Source organism: Lepidochelys kempii, chromosome 4, assembly GCF_965140265.1.
Source record: "Lepidochelys kempii isolate rLepKem1 chromosome 4, rLepKem1.hap2, whole genome shotgun sequence".
Taxonomy (NCBI): domain Eukaryota; kingdom Metazoa; phylum Chordata; order Testudines; family Cheloniidae; genus Lepidochelys; species Lepidochelys kempii.
Window position 1 is genome coordinate 27830218 of NC_133259.1, and position 18333 is coordinate 27848550.

At 44.3% G+C, this 18333-nt stretch overlaps 2 protein-coding genes across 4 annotated transcripts in view; both read left to right on the plus strand.

Moving 5' to 3' along the window:
* Positions 1–18333, plus strand: part of BANK1 (B cell scaffold protein with ankyrin repeats 1) — a 298816-nt gene that overhangs the window by 16773 nt on the left and 263710 nt on the right. The window lies entirely within an intron of this gene.
* On the plus strand, positions 16846–18113 carry LOC140909945 (myb/SANT-like DNA-binding domain-containing protein 7). The gene is made up of 2 exons (XM_073340039.1): positions 16846–17445; positions 18034–18113. The coding sequence occupies exons 1-2, from the start codon at positions 16863–16865 to the stop codon at positions 18111–18113; spliced, it is 663 nt and encodes a 220-aa protein (XP_073196140.1). The 5' UTR covers positions 16846–16862.

Below are 18333 nucleotides of genomic sequence, written 5' to 3' on the forward strand. Positions count from 1 at the left end.
TTATAAAGTTTGCGGACAAAAAAGCCAACATCACTTTGGGATGTATTAACAGGAGTGTTGTAAGGAAGCCACAAGAACTAATTCTTCTGTTCTACTCCGTGCTGATTAGGCTTCAGCTGGAGTATTGTGTCCTGTTCCGGGTGCCACGGTTCAGGAAAGATGTGGACAAATTGGAGAAAAAATGGAGAAGAGCAACAAAAATGATTAAAGGTTGAAGGAAACATGACCTATGAGGAAAGATTGAAAAAATTGGGCTTGTTTAGTCTGAAGAAGAGAAGACTGAGACGGAACGTGATAACAGTTTTCAAGTACATAAAAAGGTTGTTGCAAGGAGGAGGGAGAAAAATTTTTCTTGTTAACCTCCAAGGACAGAACAAGAAACAATGGGCTTAAATTGCAGCAAGGATGGTTTAGATTGAACATTAGGAAAAATGTCCTAACAGTCAGGATTGTTAAGCACTGGAGTAAATCACCATGGGAGATTGTGGAATCTCCATCATTGGAGATATTTAAGAGCAAACACCTGTCAGGGATGGTATAGATAATACTTAGTCCTGCCATGAGTGCAGGGGACTGGACTAGATGATCTCTCAAAGTCTCTTCCAGTCCTACGATTCTGTGATTGATTAGCTCTTTTGGGGTGGGTTGGGTTGGGTTGGTTGGTTGGTGTTTGGAGTTTTTTTGGTTTGTTTGTTTTTTTTGCTGACTGGCGGGCAGTAATAAAAATATCTAGGTTATTACATGGGTGGAATCCTGAGTCCACTGTCTTAAGTGACTGTGCAGGGATTAATTTGGGCTTTTGTGTTGGAAAGTCTGCTTTCTGATAAAACTATTCAAAAGTTTTACAAAATGCTTGTTTAACTTGGTTTCCAACTGACCACTGGACTCATCATTGCAATTTTGTTAAACTATGTGTTTTGTTTTCTTTGGTTTACTGACACACTATACTCCTGTCTCACTTACTTCCCCCTTTGTGCATGACTGTCATTAATGATGTCAATAGAGCTAAACTGTAGGATTGGGTTTAGCTAACTTGTGCACCATTTACTGGCAATAGAAACAGCATAGACTATTAAAGGTACTGTACATAGACACTGACTAGTGCTTTGATTTCCCCCCCCCTCTGCGCTAGTGGTACATTTGAATGAGGGATTGGAGTGGGGAGGATATTTTGAATCCAGAGGATCTTCCCCACTACATTAAAGACATATCACATACTGAACATAAATGACTTTTCACTGTCCTTTTAAATGCTGATAGTGGAGATTCAAAACATCTAGAAGACGACAGACAAAACCAACAAATAAGGATGGATTCAAAGCCAATGTACAGAAGTAGATGAAGATCATGCACAAAAGTAGCCAGAGCCTTCTTGCCTACCCTGAGGATACTCTGTTGACTTCTGACAAAAATTAAAACATATTTGGCAACAGATTTTATGGCAGTGAGGACATAAGATTATTATATTAGAGGCTGTGACTGGTATGAGTTCTGTTTCTAGGGGACTTGTACCATGTAGATTTCCTGTGTCAGTGATGGTGTCTTTGTTTTTCTTAAGAATTGTTGTAGTGTTGTCATTGTTTAATACAGCACACTTGGCTCGACTTTATAATGAATTGAAAATAGAAATTGCTTTGAGCAAGAATCGCGGTAAGTAGTGGTAATTGCTGAAAAGTGAAGGATTTGTTTCCGGAGTTACTTAAGAGATCTCACTCTGCAGGAAGCAAGGCACTGTTGTGCTGTGGTGATTTCTGGATTATTTCAGTTTCTAACAATTCCCCGCACACAGGAAATCTTAACTGTTCAGTGATTAAGCCTCAATCACGGAATCCCACATGCAGCGCCATTTAAATTAATGGGGCTCTATGGGATCAAAGCAGGCTGCCTGGAAGCTGTCAGTTGCTGGATTGGGGCCCTTATATATATATATGCCATTTTCCTTGGGCATGTTCTCAATTGTAGGAGGGAAAAGCACTACAACTTAAGCTCAGCACTACAACACCTAACTTCGGCACTCTGATTTAGGTGCCCAGGCATCCTATACAATGCACTGGAAGAGTTAGGAACTTACAAACGGGAATCTACAAAAGCCAGGAAGCTGAACAGGGGGCTACCTAAACTAGCGACTAGGAAACATCAAGGAGAGGGATGTGATCCAAGCCTCCCCAGTCTCCACTGGGGATTCACAGCCATGAACCCTCCCCTGACATTAGTCGCCTAGGCCCTTTTTTGAAAAAAAACGTGGGGGAGGAGGAAGTGGTGGAGAGTGTCCTAACCCACTGAGCTGGATGATATTTTGAGGTGTCTGTCTCAGTCTCTCCTGTTGAAGCCCTTCCATTTTAAATATTCGTTGGGTCAGAGAGAGTGACTCTATAGCCCAGTGGTTAGGACATTAACCTGTTCTAATGAATATTTAATTAAACCATTCCACTTTGTATAAGTAATTAACAGGAGAGATTGGGATGTTTTGGGATGGGTCTCTCTCAAAGCCCAGTGGTTAGGGTACTCCACTGAGAGATGAGATGTCAGTTCAAATTCCTGTTCCAAATTAGGGAGAAGGGGGATTTGAACCCAGGACAACCACTGGGCTTATGGTTATAAGATTCATAGACTTTAAGGTCAGAAGGGACCACCGTGATCATTGCAGGCCACAGAACCCCATCCACCCACTCCTGTAATAAACCCCTGACCTCTGGCTGAGTTACTGAAGTCTTCAAATCATGGTTTAAATACTTCAAGTTACAGAGAATTCACCATTTACACTAGTTTAAACCTGCAAATGACATGTGCCCTTGCTGCAGAGGAAGGCACCCCTCTCCCCCCAAGGTCTCTGCCAATCTGACTTGGGGCAAAAATTCCTTCCTGCTCCCAAATGATCCTGGGCATGTGGGCAAGACATATGGCTCTGTGGATATGGGGAAAGCAGTGGATGTGATAGATCTTGACTTTAGCAAAGCTTTTGATAAGGTCTCCCACAGTATTCTTGCCAGCAAGTTAAAAAAGTATGGATTGTATGAATGGACTATAAGTTGGCTAGATTGTCGGGCTCAACGGGTAGTGATCAACAGCTCCATATCTAGTTGGCAGCCAGTATCAAGCGGAGTGCTGCAGGAGTCGATCCTGGAACCGGTTTTGTTCAACATCTTTATTAATGATCTAGATGATGGGATGGATCAGCAAGTTTGCAGATGACACTAAGCTGGGGTGGTAGGGGGAGAAAGAGGTAGATATGCTGAAGGGTAGAGATAGGGTCCAGAGTGACCTAAACAAATTGGAGGATTGGGCCAAAAGAAATCTGATGAGGTTCAACAAGGACAAGTGCAGAGTCCTGCACTTCGGACAGAAGAATCCCATGCACCACTACAGGCTGGGGACCAAGTGGCTAAGCAGCAGTTCTGCGGAAAAGGACCTTGGGATTACAGTGGATGAGAAGCTGGACATGAACAGTGTGCCCTTGTTGCCAAGAAGGCTAACGGCATATTGGGCTCCATTAGTAGGAGCACTGCCAGCAGATCAAAGGAAGTGATTATACCCCTCTATTCGGCACTGGTGAGACCACATCTGCAGTATTGTGTCCAGTTTTGGGCCCCCCACTACAGAAAAGATGTGGATAAATTGGAGAGAGTCCAGCAGTGGGCAACTAAAATGATCAGGGGGCTGGGGCACATGACTTACAAGGAGAGGCTGAGGGAACTAGGGTTATTTAGTCTGCAGAAGAGTGAAGGGGGATTTGATAGCAGCCTTCAACTACCTGAAGGGGGGTTCCAAAGAGGATGGAGCTCGGCTGTTCTCAGTGGTGGCAGGTGACAGAACAAGGAGCAATGGTCTGAAGTTGCAGTGGGGGAGATCTAGGTTGGATAGTAGGAAACACTATTTCACTAGGAGGGTGGTGAAGCACTGGAATGGGTTATATAGGGAGGTGGTGGAATCTCCATCCTTAGAGGTTTGGAAGCCCTGGCTGGGATGATTTAGTTGGTGTTGGTCCTGCTTTGAGCTGGAGGTTTGACTAGATGATCTCCTGAGGTCTCATCCACCCCTAATCTTCTATGATTCTAAGACCCACGGGGCAGAATTCTTTCCCAAGTATATCTGTAGTAACTCAGATCCCTCCTCATCTAGTGTCCCATTCCCTGCCATTTGGGATTTTTGCTATAGGTAGTCGCCAATCATGCCATTGTAGGAAGTCCTGTTATACCATCCCCTCCATAAACTTATCAGACTCAGTGTTGAAGCCAGTTATGTTTTTCGCCCCCACTTCTGCCCTTGGAAGGCTGTTCCAGAACTTCACTCCTCAAGTTAGAAAACTTTGCCTAATTTTGAGCCTAAACTTGTTGATGACACTTGTTCTTGTGTCCACATTGGTGCTTAACTTAAATAACACCTCTCCCTCGCTGGTATTTATCCCTCTGATGTATTTATAGAGAGCAATCATATCCCCCCTCAACTTTCTTTGAGTCTTCTCTCATAATGTAGGTTTTCCCTTCCTTGGATCATCCTTGTAGCCCTTCTCTGCACCTGTTTCAGTTTGCATTAATCTTTCTTAAGCAGCACTGCCACCTACTCCTCTGGCAGCCTTGGTGTGTATGCCAGACCCAATCTGTTACCGAGCCTCTGAGAGGATCTAGTGGATAAGGCCCCACGAGCTTGACAGTTGGGGGGAATACTTAATTTGAAGACTGCCTCGTAGGTTTAAGCAGAAGACAGGACTTAGGCAGCTATACACACTCACTGGCAGATTTTTAGGTGCCTATGGGGACGGCAGCAGCTGAAATGTAGGCACCCAGGAATTTTAGGTGGCAATTGAGTGGTGATTTTGAGGATCTGAACTTTATGACCTATTTACCACTCTAGGTGCCAGACAGAGTCCAATCCCCTGTACTCAAGGCAGGGCTACTGTGACATTCCCCTCTGGTGTTATCTGGACTGGTGATCTGCTAGGTCACCCCAATCCTTGACTCTAGGAGCCAACTTTACCTTGCTCTACTGTGAGAGCTCCTACTCCTGGGTTGATCACGCACAGTTTCTGGCATGTAAGCTGCTCCTTGGATTGTGCAAGCCAATATCTTGGGTCCCAGACACAACCCTAGGAACTTCTGTCTTGTTGGTTCCAGTTATGCCTGCTGGACACTGCAAGCTTATATGAGTTTGTCAATTTAACAAAGAAGTTGATATGCACCAGGCTAAGGGGAGTCCGACACGCTTCAAAGCGAACACACTGCTTCAGTTAAAACAAACTGATTTATTAACTACAAAGATTTGTTATGCTCTGACTTCTTCTAATCAAAGTCAAATTTGGGCAAATGAAATAAGATCAGCTTAGAATACATTTTGCTTTTAACACTTTCAGTGCTCTCACAATTTTAGATGCTTCTCACCATAGGCTGGCTGGCTGCCCTTGAGCCAGGCTCTTCCCTTTGATCAGCGCTTTAGTCACTTGGTGGTGATGTCTGTAGATGGAGGTGGGAAGAGAGAGGAAGAGCCTGGCAAACATTTCTCCCTTTTATCATGTTCTTTTTCCCCCTTGGCTTTGCCCCTCTTCTTTTCAGAGTCAGGTGAGCATCACCTCATCGTGGTCCCAAACTGACCAAAGGAAGGGGTGTGTGACTCACTGGAGGGTCCAACAGATCCTTTGTTGTTGCCTAGCCCAGTGTCCTTTGTTCTGTGAGGCTGGGCTTGTCCCATACGTGCCTTGACAAGGTGTGAACTGCTCCTCTGCTCTTGGAGAGTTTTTGCCTGGGCTTGCTTTCAGCCATGAAGACACATTTTCAGCTGTATAACTACATACATGAAGTTGCAACTTATTACTAGAACAAAGCTCAGTATATCATGAGCCTTCCAAAGACACCTGACATGACAAACTTTGCATTAGATACCACACAATCATATTATAAGGATGAACATGGGGGTGTGGAGTGTTCCTAGGAGGTACAGTATGTCACAGCTACATAGTAACTAGACTATTCCTGACAGGTGTTTGTCAACTCTTAGAAACCTCCAACGATGGAGATTCCACAATCTCCCTAGGCAATTTTGTCCCAGTGCTTAACTGCCCTGACAAGAAGCTTTTCCTAATCTCCAACCTAAACCTCCCTTGTTGCAATTTAAGCCCATTGCTTCTAGTCTTATCCTCAGCTGCTAACAACCATTTTCACCCTTCTCTTCGTAACAACCTTTTATGTACTTGAAAAGGTTTATGTTCTCCAAACTAAACAAACCCAATTTTGTTTGGTTTTTTTAAACCACACACAATGTTCCCTCATAGGTCTTGTTCTCTAGACCTTTAATAATTTTTGTTACTCTCCTCTCGACTTTCTTCAGTTTGTCCACATCTTTCCTGAAATGTGGCAACCAGAACTGGACACAATACTGTAGCTGAGGCCTTATCAATGTGGAGTAGAGTGGAACAATTACTTCTCGTGTTTTGCTAACACTCTTGCTAATACATCCCAGAATGATGTTTGCTTGTTTTGCAACAGTGTTACACTGTTGATTCATATTTAGCCTGTGATCCACTAGGATTCCCAGATCCCTTTCTCCATTACTCTTTCTTAGGCAGTCATGCCCTTCCAGCTTGACTGTGAACAACTGATAACTACTCTCTGGGAATGGTTTTCCAACCAGTTATGTACATACCTTATAGTAGCTCCATCTATGTCAGGAGTGGGCAAACTTTTTGGCCCGAGGGCCACAGCTGGGTTACGAAACTGTATGGAGGGCCAGGTAGGGAAGGCTGTGCCTCCCCAAACAGCCTGCCCCCTATTCACCCCCCTCAAAACCCTCGACCCATTCAACACCCCTGCTCCTTGTCCCCTGACCACCTCCTCCCAGGACCCCTGTCCCAACCGTCCCCTCGGGACCCCACCCTCATCCAACCCCGCCGCTCCTTGTCCTCTGACTGCCCCCACCCCTGCCCCCGACAGGCCCTCCCAGGATTCCTACGCCTAGCCAACTCCCCCATTCCCCATCCCCTGACCACCCCCCCCCAAACCTCCACCCCATCCAGCCACCCCTGCTCCCTGTCCCCTGACTGCCCCCTAGGACTCCCTGCCCCTTATCCAACCCCCACCCCCTTACCATGCTGCTCAGAGCAGCGGAAGCTCGCAGCCTCACCAGAGCCAGCCACGCTGCCCGGCAGGAGCAGTAGGCCAGAGCACGGGTGGTGCAGCGAGCTGAGGCTGGGAGGGAGGAGGGGGGGGTACAGCAGGGGAGGGGCAGAGGGCTAGCCTCGCCGGCCAGGAGCTCAGGGGCCGGGCAGGACGGTCCCACGGGCCAGATGTGGCCTGGGGGCCATAATTTGCCCACCTCCGATCTAGGTTGCATTTCCTTAATTTGCTTATGAGAAGGTCATGTGAGACAGTATCAAAAGCCTTACTGAATATCACTGAATGCAATAGGCAAGAGGTGAAGGCTAGTTATGTACAGTAAGAGAAGGCATTTACTTACACAAATCATTGCAATTAACAATTGAAGGCAAAGAAATGCAGCCTATGTGCACATGACACAATAGTTTAACAGCAATTTGAGAATACAAATACAATCACTGAGCCAGTTCATGTGGTGGTGGCAGGAATGTCCTTCCTCTAAGATAATTGCTTTAACTGAAACAGGTGTGCCACTGCTTCACTGCATTTTAGGTACTTCATCTCACTGTAAAGCTTAGAAGCAAACAGTTGTAAAAATCTTCATTTCCATTAGTGGCAAATCTCTGAGAAGCAACATAGGAAAACATTTTCCATTATCCAAGAGTAGCTCTAAAGTGTTTTCTGCTGTCCCTCCCACACAAATCCATTTTGGCTTGCTTCAGAGAATTTGCCTTGCTTCAGAGAATTTGCCTTGCTGAGGTCTAGCAGGTCAGAGATCTCTCACTATGCATCTATGTTACTGGTTGTGTGCCAGGTACTTTGACTGGTAAATTTATTCCTGATGTGGGAGGAAAGTGTCATCTCAGGGAGACTGATTAACATTAAATTTAATAGTCTCATTTGGTTTTCACCAAGAAATTGCAGGGATTGCTCTGGTTTCTGGTGGAACTTTTCTTGAATTCCATAGTATATTATATTGTCACAGCAAGGCACATGTACAGATTAATGGCCATATGTTACTCTTCGTGGAGAGTCAGTCTGTGTATGGGCCAGGAGACGCCAGAGTTTCAGCTTGTCAAGTTTTATCCTAATTGCTCTAACTAGGTGGTCCTGGTGTGTCAACCCTCTCCTCTCACCCTGCGTGCACACACAGAACTGAGGGGGATTTTATACTGAGTTCTGAGGAGAAATTCAGTATCTATGGTAAGCTGCAACTTTCGCATGGAGACCAGTACCTGTGCACATCTCTCCATCACACTCTTGTCTCTTTATAGCATGGTTCCCGACTGCCCTAATTGCTCCTTGGTAGGCAGGATGGACAGCATTTTTCTGCTAAGCTTTATCCAGGTAATTTCAAGAAGGGATAAAGCAGCAGAAAGCACCCACTCCCTGTTACACACTCGTCAATCCCAAGCAGCTCTCTGTTACTGCTGAGTCAGGACCCTGCAGACTAGGAGGAAGGGGTTTCAGTGGAATTGGGGATAGTGGGAGAGTATGCCACATCTTCACCTATGATGGCATTCTGCATAGCTTCTCTGCCAGTGGAAATCCAGGTATAAACAACATAGGTGCATATTTGACTATTAAAAGCCTAGCACTTCCCTGGCCCCATCCTTCTGTTCCAGGGAAAATGTGGGTTTTTTATTTTTAGCATTGGTGAAAAGTACTGTATTGACAACTATGGAGAATCAACCATCAGCTATCAACCAAAGAGTTTAGCCTAGGTGACATTCATCCAATCTTCCTCATTTCATTTAGAGCTGTCACTTTAGACACTTCAGACACTGACAATTTAGACACTCAGCAACAATGTCCACTCTGTCTTTGGTGCCTCTGCTGAGACAGCCAACAAGACTGCTTGTTTTAGAGGTTTTTGGGTCATGGACAGCTGTCCACTAGACACAGAGCACCAACTTGCTTCACACCGGTCACTGAACAGAGAGGATGCCTTAAAATGGCTTATGGACCTACAGCTGTATCTATAGAATGTTGCTCTGTAGATGCCATACATGAGAGAGAGAAACTGAGCATCTCTCATAAGGCAGAGACTTGTCATTTAGATGACAAAGTTTTCAAAGTGAAAAACTAGGGACTCCTTGAGTTGGGGAGATTTGGACAGCTAGAGGGTTGGTAGCTGATCTCCTTTCCCCATTCCAGACTAAAAGAAGTTGGGCAAATTACAGCAAATGGTAGTGTACCCAGTACAATATGCTGATCAAGATTCTTCTGAAACTGGGTGTGGCAGGCTTTGTACCTCATCAGCCCCTTAAGACGGGGGGCAGGAGGTAACCCCACTTCTATGCCTATGTCCATTTTCTAACCCCCCCACTCCAGTAGTCAGCACAGTGGGACCCAATGGCCAGAGTCCACCTACTGCCTCTTCCTGAGTGGGATAGCACAGCCTAGCAGCCAGAGTCCATTCAATGTGCCCCTAGAGCAGTGTGGCCCAATGGCAAGAGTCCACCTAATTCTCCTCCTCTAGTGGGATAGTATGGCCTGGTGGCCAGAGTCAGTACAGCCACCTTTGGAGGCAAAACAGGTGGCCTAGTGGCTGGTGCCTGGGGGTCATCACAAGGGGGTGGCAGCCCCCAGTAGGCCCACCCAACCCCACTGGGCCCCAACCCAGGGCCCTACTAGCAGCAGAGCAGTCCACCACAGGGTCAGCAGGGAATCCTACCAAAACACACTGACCTCATAAGGGTGGGAGGTACCATTCCCTTACCCTCCCTGGGTCACTTCCAACCAGCTTTCCTGTAGTAGTGGTCCATATGGTATTGCGGTCTCCAAACTCCTCAGCACCAGACACTTCCTAGGGTTCTGATAGCAGCAGACCTCTGGTCCAGGTTTCTGGCTCTTCAGCTCTAGGCTTCTCAGCACCAGACACTCCCTGGGGTTCCAGTAGTGGCAGGCCTCTGGTCCAGGTTTCTGGCTCTTCAGCTCTTGTAGGTAAGGGCTATAATGGCTCCTGGGCTGACACTCCTGCAGAGCATCTTTCCTCCTCAGCAATCCACCCTGACTGGCCAGCTCTGCAGGCTTTTATAGCTGACTTCCAGGTGGAGCATGCCCAGCAGAGCCTCAGGGGTGGGGCTTCCTCTGGTAGAAGGGAAGGATTAACCCCCTCCATACCAGTGCAGGGCCAATCCACCCTGTCACACTGAGATAAAACCTTAGTTTTATTAAAACAAGCTGAGAAAATGGAATTGTCCCAAGCCAGTTTAACATGGTTAGATCCTGCCTATGCTATCCAAGGAAGCTCTGTTGTGCCCTTTTTGTTGGCAAATACCATATTCAAAGGCAGCTCTCTAGAAAATTGGAAACACCATTTCAAATTGCTGTGTAGAAAGAGCCAAAGAAAACTGTGTGTGCCTGTAGGTTGCCAAAGATCTCCTTTCATCACAGAGAAGAGCTAAACATATCTTATTAAATTCTTTATACAGTCAGGAAAATGTATACTGTAGAGAATATAATGTAATCTGTGCAAAGGCCCTGTTTTTGTGATTCTATTTTGATGTTAACCTGAAGGATCAGTGACCCTGAGTGTTTCTTGCTTAATTTGAAATGAAGAAGAAAGCAGAAGCTTGTTATAAATCAGATTAATAGAGAAACTAATTATCTAATGTACAGGCTTAAAAGCAGTTAAAAACCACCAAACCTTTTAGATCTTTCCCTGCCCAGATAAATTTGCTTGGTACACCACACACTTCTCTAAAGTAATTTTCTCCTCAGTTTTCCAATTATTTCCTACTCTCTTTTACTCTACTTTTCTTCATAATCCTATATCCATAATTCTAATCCTTACCTTGGAATTAAATTCCACCCTCCCCCCTGCAAAAGTTCCTGATTTTCCTCTTTACCAGCACCACCCAAAAAAATTTTTTTTTTAAATCTCTCCTGAAGCATACTAGATTAACATTTTTCTTTTCAAACCATGTTTTAGAGGGCACATTTTATGGTAGTGTTGTGTTATGCTTTTATGGGTGACCACACATCAGTAACCTACTGATTAGTTTGGCCTGACAGAATAGTTTGGCCTGACAGAAAAGTCTTTTCCTGCTATGGATGACGACATAAACTTTCCTATTGTTTCTCATTGCAGAATTAATAATACATTTTATTTCTACCTTTGATTCTGCTACCAAGTACGAACAGTTAAAGCATAGCATAATTTTGTCAGGTGGTGATAGTTTCTATTACATTAACTTTCAGAGGAACAAAATTCTTCTCAACTTGCATTATACACAGAAGAAAAATAGTGAGAGATAAAAACAATGAAGCGAAAAATTCTTGCTGAAAAGTGAAATACCTGCTATTCTGTATTCACCACTGAGTTCTATTGAATTATATCTGGACTTCATCTTTTTCTGTACCCTGTAATAATTATTTTACTTTGGGGAGTGAGGGTGGAGATGGAAGTCTGGGTGTAATGTAGTTTTCAAGTAAGCTTCCTTAGAAAATTGCATCTATATTTTAAAGAAAAATATTTCTACAGGGAAAAATAATATTGTGATATACAAAGATTAATGTTTGGGGCATCCAGTAGGTTTTTGGCTTTGTAGGCTTTTAACTTTTGCTTGGTCTGTAACTAGGGAGTTGGTGAACAGTTGCAGAACCTTTCATCTCCAAGAAACTGAGTCAAAACCAACCTAGGGGAAAGAAACAAATAAATCCTATCTGTTGAGTGTTATACGTGAAATACTGGCTCCACTGACATAAATGGCAACACTTCGTGCCTTACAAGGAATAGACTGGTGGTCTCTCCTTTTGTGAATGATGGGTGGTTGTGACAGCAGTTCAGGGTGCAATGAGGAGTTGCGTCACTACTTGCCCTGCAACCCTAGGTGTCTCACAATGTTTTGCTGCTGTAGCTGCCAACCTGGGATGTTTACAACAAGTTCACAAGCATGCAAGTCACACTCTGAGTGTCTGTGTGCTAGGCAGACGTGGTTCAGCAGCCTGGACCCCAGCAGCCTATCTACAGACCCACGGCCACCCTCTGGCTTGCAGCAGCCTTGGTTACTACTTGCAGGGTAGTGCACACTCCCAGTTCTGAATTTTCCCCCAACCCTGTGTTCTGTAATGTCTTTCCCTCCACTGGACAGTTCAGAGAAATAAGGTTTGTTCATGTAGAGAGACAAAAGCACATGGCAGCTTAAATATACCCTTCCATTCAAACACAGAACTGAGTTGGTTTATAATGGAAAAAAATGAAACAAATTTATTAGCAATTGGACATAGGTTAAGTAAAAGAAATAATTTGAAAGGTCTACAGGCAAAGTATAAACATGCATCAAAATGTATAAAGCTTAATCTAGCAAGGTACATTCTTTGCGTAAGTAGGTTTCTCATCTATATTAAGTTCACGGAGACTGAAAAGTGAAATACCTGCTATACTGTATTCACTATTGAGTTCTATTGAATTATATCTGGACTTCTTTTCCTGTACCCTGTAATAATTATTTTACTTTGAGGAGTGAAGGTGGAGGTGGAAGTCTGGGTGTAATGTAGTTTTCAAGTAAGCTTCCTTAGAGAATTGCATTTATATTTTAAAGAGGAATATTTCTACTGGGAATATATCAATCTTTGGTTGAAGGACCCATCTTTCTCACCTTGCAAGAGTTCTGGCCTCTTGTGTCTGTTTAGTGATGGATGCCAAAGATGTCTCCTGTCCTTGCTTATATCTTCCAAATTTCAATTACCTTGCTTTAATAGGCAGGATGACCTCATGCTGTTTTTTCCCTTCCTATTGGCTTCCTATCCACTTGCATGTAAATTGGGGCTTCTGTTGTTTTGATTCCACCGTGCTTAATTTGCACAGGAGACCGGTAAATAGCTGCCTTCTCTCCTGTCTGGGAGAGCATTTGTTTCTTCCTGTTTGGTCACAGACTGTAAAACAGAATATCACTAAGTATCCATATTTCCTCATATAGTGTTAATACAAACATTTCAAAATGCTGTTAATTAACAGCATGTCATTAGCTTTCAGAAAAGACTTCACTCTATAATACAGTAATATTGTATAAATTAGTTAATCCAATTGCTTATCACTTAAGGTTCAGATCCCTTGTATAGACCAATAAACCTTTGAAGCCCCTTAAAGTAAAGTTTATTCAAGCTGTGAGAAAGGCAACACTGAGTCTGATGAAGGAAGCTCCATGCTCTCTCTTCCCCCATTTGTTTGCTGAAATGAAAATTATTCTGTTTTCTGCCATATCCTCCCCCAGTTGTCTTGATGGTGCTGTTTACTGCTTATCTGTAAATTGAAGTAAACACAGTCCTTTCTTTAGGATAGACCTGTTTTAACAAGTCCCTCGCTGTACCTGGTTTTCACATACTTTAGTCATAATTCCAGCATATATTCATAACTCTTAATATACATCATGTACATACATCAAGCAAGAATATTAATGATCAGTGAGTTGTTAGTGTTCAGATGATACCTTACAAGGCACATTTTGTACAAAGATTATTACAATAGTGTGGAGGGTGTGAATACAGGGATACTTAGTGTCACAATGGGTTGTTGAATCTCACTATGGCTGGGGAAGATCTCTCGCCTGATCACCTTCCTGTGGGCTCTTTGCAAATATTCAAAGTAGGGGCAAAATTTTGCTCAGTTTGCATTGTAATTCCATAGTAATTTCACTGACTTTAATGAAGTTACTCTGGATAAGTAACTGAGTAGTGTTTAGCCTTACATTTGAGCACATATACCACTTTAACAGTGATTCCTGCCTGCTTTATGATAAATCTAATGTAGCAAGCCACCTTTGGGTCTCACCAGCCTCAGCTGTTTTTTTGCCTTGGAGAGACAGGCTTGGAGTAAAACAGTCCCTCTTGGCTGCATAGCGGCAGTCTGTCCCTCTCTCAATCAGTGTTTTGGGCTTGTTTTTCGCCCTTACGGGAGAAAATGCAGCCTCCCTGTCACGGTTCCTCCCCCACTCTGAACTCTAGGGTACAGATGTGGGGACCTGCATGAAAAACCTCCTAAGCTTATCTTTACCAGCTTAGGTCAAAACTTCCCCAAGGTACAAAATATTACACCTTGGACTGGCCGCTACCACCACCAAACTAATACTGGTTACTGGGGAAGAGCTGTTTGGACGCGTCCTTCCCCCCAAAATACTTCCCAAAACCTTGCACCCCACTTCCTGGACAAGGTTTGGTAAAAAGCCTCACCAATTTGCCTAGGTGACTACAGACCCAGACCCTTGGATCTTAAGCACAATGAACAATCCTCCCAACACTTGCACCCCCCCTTTCCTGGGAAATGTTGGATAAAAAGCCTCACCAATTTGCATAGGTGACCACAGACCCAAACCCTTGGATCTGAGAACAATGAAAAAGCATTCAGTGTTTTACAAGAAGACTTTTAATAAAAAATAGAAGTAAATAGAAATAAAGAAATCCCCCCTGTAAAATCAGGATGGTAGATATCTTACAGGGTAATTAGATTCAAAAACATAGAGAACCCCTCTAGGCAAAACCTTAAGTTACAAAAAAGATACACAGACCGAAATAGTTATTCTATTCAGCACAATTCTTTTCTCAGCCATTTAAAGAAATCATAATCTAACACATACCTAGCTAGATTACTTACTAAAAGTTCTAAGACTCCATTCCTGTTCTGTCCCTGGCCAAGACGACTACAGACAGACACAGACCCTTTGTTTCTCTCCCTCCTCCCAGCTTTTGAAAGTATCTTGTCTCCTCATTGGTCATTTTGGTCAGGTGCCAGCGAGGTTACCTTTAGCTTCTTAACCCTTTACAGGTGAGAGGAGCTTTCCCCTGGCCAGGAGGGATTTCAAAGGGGTTTACCCTTCCCTTTATATTTATGACACTCCCCTCCTGGAGAGGCTTGTTTCCTTGCTGCTACTCACCTACGTTTAGTTTAGTTTAGTTTAGTTTAGTTCGCTTGCTTCCTTCCTTCCTTTCCTTCCTTCCTCCCCCCCGGGAGGGTTTAAACAGGTCTCAGACTGCCCTTAGTTGGAATCAGCTGATCCTAATTGACCTCATGTAACTCCCTCTCAGATGATCCTCACTGACCTGTAGTCACCCCTCCTCAGTTGATAGGGAGGAGGGCCTTTTAACCTTCTGGGACTGCCTTCTACTCCACCTCCCCCTTGCAGCCTTCTGTCCGGAGTTTATCACGGTAATTAACAAACACAGCTCTTACATTCATTATTAACAAAAGTTAAATTGAGACTGAGAAGAATATCTTAGAAAGCAACAAATCAAATGGCACAAATCAAAAAAATAAGAGAAACAAATAATGCAAAACAAACCCACTTTTTCTCCCACCTCTAAATGAAAGACAGCTGTATGTAATTTAATAGCACTTGCCTTCTTATTTAAACAACCAACATTTCACCAAACAGCTGTAATGAAGTACCAGTCCTATGAGTCTCCCCATAAACAAAAGATCAGGAAAGAAAAATGTGTTAAATTAAAGTTTATATGATACATGTCTTAAATCTCTTTCTCCAGCAAATGTATAATATACATCTCACTCACCCCCTTTCCTTACATAAATATGCCATTGTGTGTTTTCTCTCTTTAAAAAACATCAATATGGTAAAAAAGAGATACAGCCCACCTCTCAGTAAACAACTTAACACTTTGAATATTAACCTGATCCTTCATACATAATAAGTACTGTATGATGTAGTATTTGAAAAATTTATTGTAATTTTGCCATAATAAAAGGCTTAAACCCCACCCTCCCCCAAACTGCAATCCTTTTCATCCCCACTCAGCAGAGGACATAGTCACACACTCAGGGTGGAATTTGGGGTTTTGTATTCTGTCACAGGATCTTCAGGGTGCAGCCTGGGACTGTAGGACCACTGTGCCCCCTTAATTCTCTCCAGCCTGGGTTGTCTTTCACAATGCTTTGCTAGTGACCAGCAGCAAACCCTTCCAGGTGCTGTGATCATTCAGCACAACAGCATGTGGAGCCTCACACCCACGTAGATTGTATGAATGCTCCCAGAGCCACTCATGAATCACACAGAGAAAGGCACCAGCCAAATCCCCCCAACTCCCAGCCTTGTACCTCAGGAATATACCATCTTGCACTGCTCAGTGTGAGCAGTGTAAATTTATTAATTGGTTCACCACTTCATCAATGGAAAGTGGATATACTCCAGCCTTTGCAAAACCTGAGCAGATTTGTCATACACTTCATACGATCTCACTGGTAAAGATAAACAGTAAAACAGATCTATTGACTACAAAAAGAGATTTTAAGTGATAGGCAAAAAGTCAGAGTTAGTTACCAAAATAAAATAAAATATAAGCACGCAGTCTAAACTCTCAACCCTATTTGACTGGGCAACAACAAGACTAAGCAGTTTTTCTCACTCCACTGGATATTGCAGCTCATAGTACACGGATTTCCCCCTCGAAATCTGGGCCAGTCCCCTCAGCCCTGGTCTACACTAGGACTTTAGGTCGAATTTAGCAGTGTTAAATCGATTTAAACCTGCACCCGTCCACACAATGAAGCCCTTTATTTCGACTTAAAGGGCTCTTAAAATCGATTTCCTTACTCCACCCCTGACAAGTGGATTAGCGCTTAAATCGACGTTGCCGGCTCGAATTTGGGGTACTGTGGACAGAATTCGATGGTATTGGCCTCCGGGAGCTATCCCAGAGTGCTCCATTCTGACCGCTCTGGACAGCACTCTCAACTCAGATGCACTGGCCAGGTAGACAGGAAAAGAACCGCGAACTTTTGAATCTCATTTCCTGTTTGGCCAGCGTGGCAAGCTGCAGGTGACCATGCAGAGCTCATCAGCACAGGTGACCATGATGGAGTCCCAGAATCGCAAAAGAGCTCCAGCATGGACCGAACGGGAGGTACGGGATCTGATCGCTGTTTGGGGAGAGGAATCCGTGCTATCAGAACTCCGTTCCAGTTTTCGAAATGCCAAAACCTTTGTCAAAATCTCCCAGGGCATGAAGGACAGAGGCCATAACAGGGACCCGAAGCAGTGCCGCGTGAAACTGAAGGAGCTGAGGCAAGCCTACCAGAAAACCAGAGAGGCGAACAGCCGCTCTGGGTCAGAGCCCCAAACATGCCGCTTCGATGATGAGCTGCATGCCATTTTAGGGGGTTCAGCCACCACTACCCCAGCCGTGTTGTTTGACTCCTTCAATGGAGATGGAGGCAATACGGAAGTAGGTTTTGGGGACGAAGAAGATGATGATGAGGAGGAGGTTGTAGATAGCTCACAGCAAGCAAGCGGAGAAACCGGTTTTCCCGACAGCCAGGAACTGTTTCTCACCCTAGACCTGGAGCCAGTACCCCCCGAACCCACCCAAGGCTGCCTCCTGGACCCAGCAGGCGGAGAAGGGACCTCTGGTGAGTGTACCTTTTAAAATGCTATACATGGTTTAAAAGCAAGCATGTGAAAGGATTACTTTGCCCTGGCATTTGCGGTTCTCCTAGATGTAGTCCTAAAGCCTTTGCAAAAGGTTTCTGGGGAGGGCAGCCTTATTGAGTCCTTCATGGTAGGACACTTTACCACTCCAGGCCAGTAACACGTACTCGGGAATCACTGTAGAACAAAGCATTGCAGTGTATGTTTGCTGGCATTCAACCAAAATCCGTTCTTTATCTCTCTGTGTTATCCTCAGGAGAGTGAGATATAATTCATGGTCACCTGGTTGAAATAGAGTGCTTTTCTTCAGGGGACACTCAGAGGAGCCCATTCCTGCTGGGCTGTTTGCCTGTAGCTAAACAGAAATGTTCCCCGCTGTTAGCCACAGGGAGGGGGGAAGGTTGAGGGGGTAGTCACGCGGTGGGAGGAGGCAAAATGCGACCTTGTAACGAAAGCACATGTGCTATGTATGTAATGTTAACAGCAAGGTTTACCCTGAAAGAGTGTAGCCACTGTTTTATAAAATGTGTCTTTTTAAATACCGCTGTCCCTTTTTTTTTCTCCACCAGCTGCATGTGTTTCAATGATCACAGGATCTTCTCTTTCCCAGAGGCTAGTGAAGCTTAGAAAGAAAAAAAAACACACTTGAGATGAAATGTTCTCTGAGCTCATGCTGTCCGCCCACACTGACAGAGCACAGACGAATACATGGAGGCAAATAATGTCAGAGTGCAGGAAAGCACAAAATGACCAGCAGGAGAGGTGGCAGGCTGAAGAGAGTAAGTGGCGAGCTGAAGAGAGTAAGTGGCAGGCTGAAGACAGGGCTGAAGCTCAAATGTGGTGGCAGCGTGATGAGAGGAGGCAGGATT

Excerpts from the sequence above, each read along its gene's own strand:
- LOC140909945 (XM_073340039.1), top strand. The coding sequence starts at position 16,863 with ATGCAGAGCTCATCAGCACAGGTGACCATGATGGAGTCCCAGAATCGC. Across the intron at positions 17,446-18,033 it reads AGGCGGAGAAGGGACCTCTG|CTGCATGTGTTTCAATGATC; the intron begins GTGAGTGTACCT and ends TTTCTCCACCAG.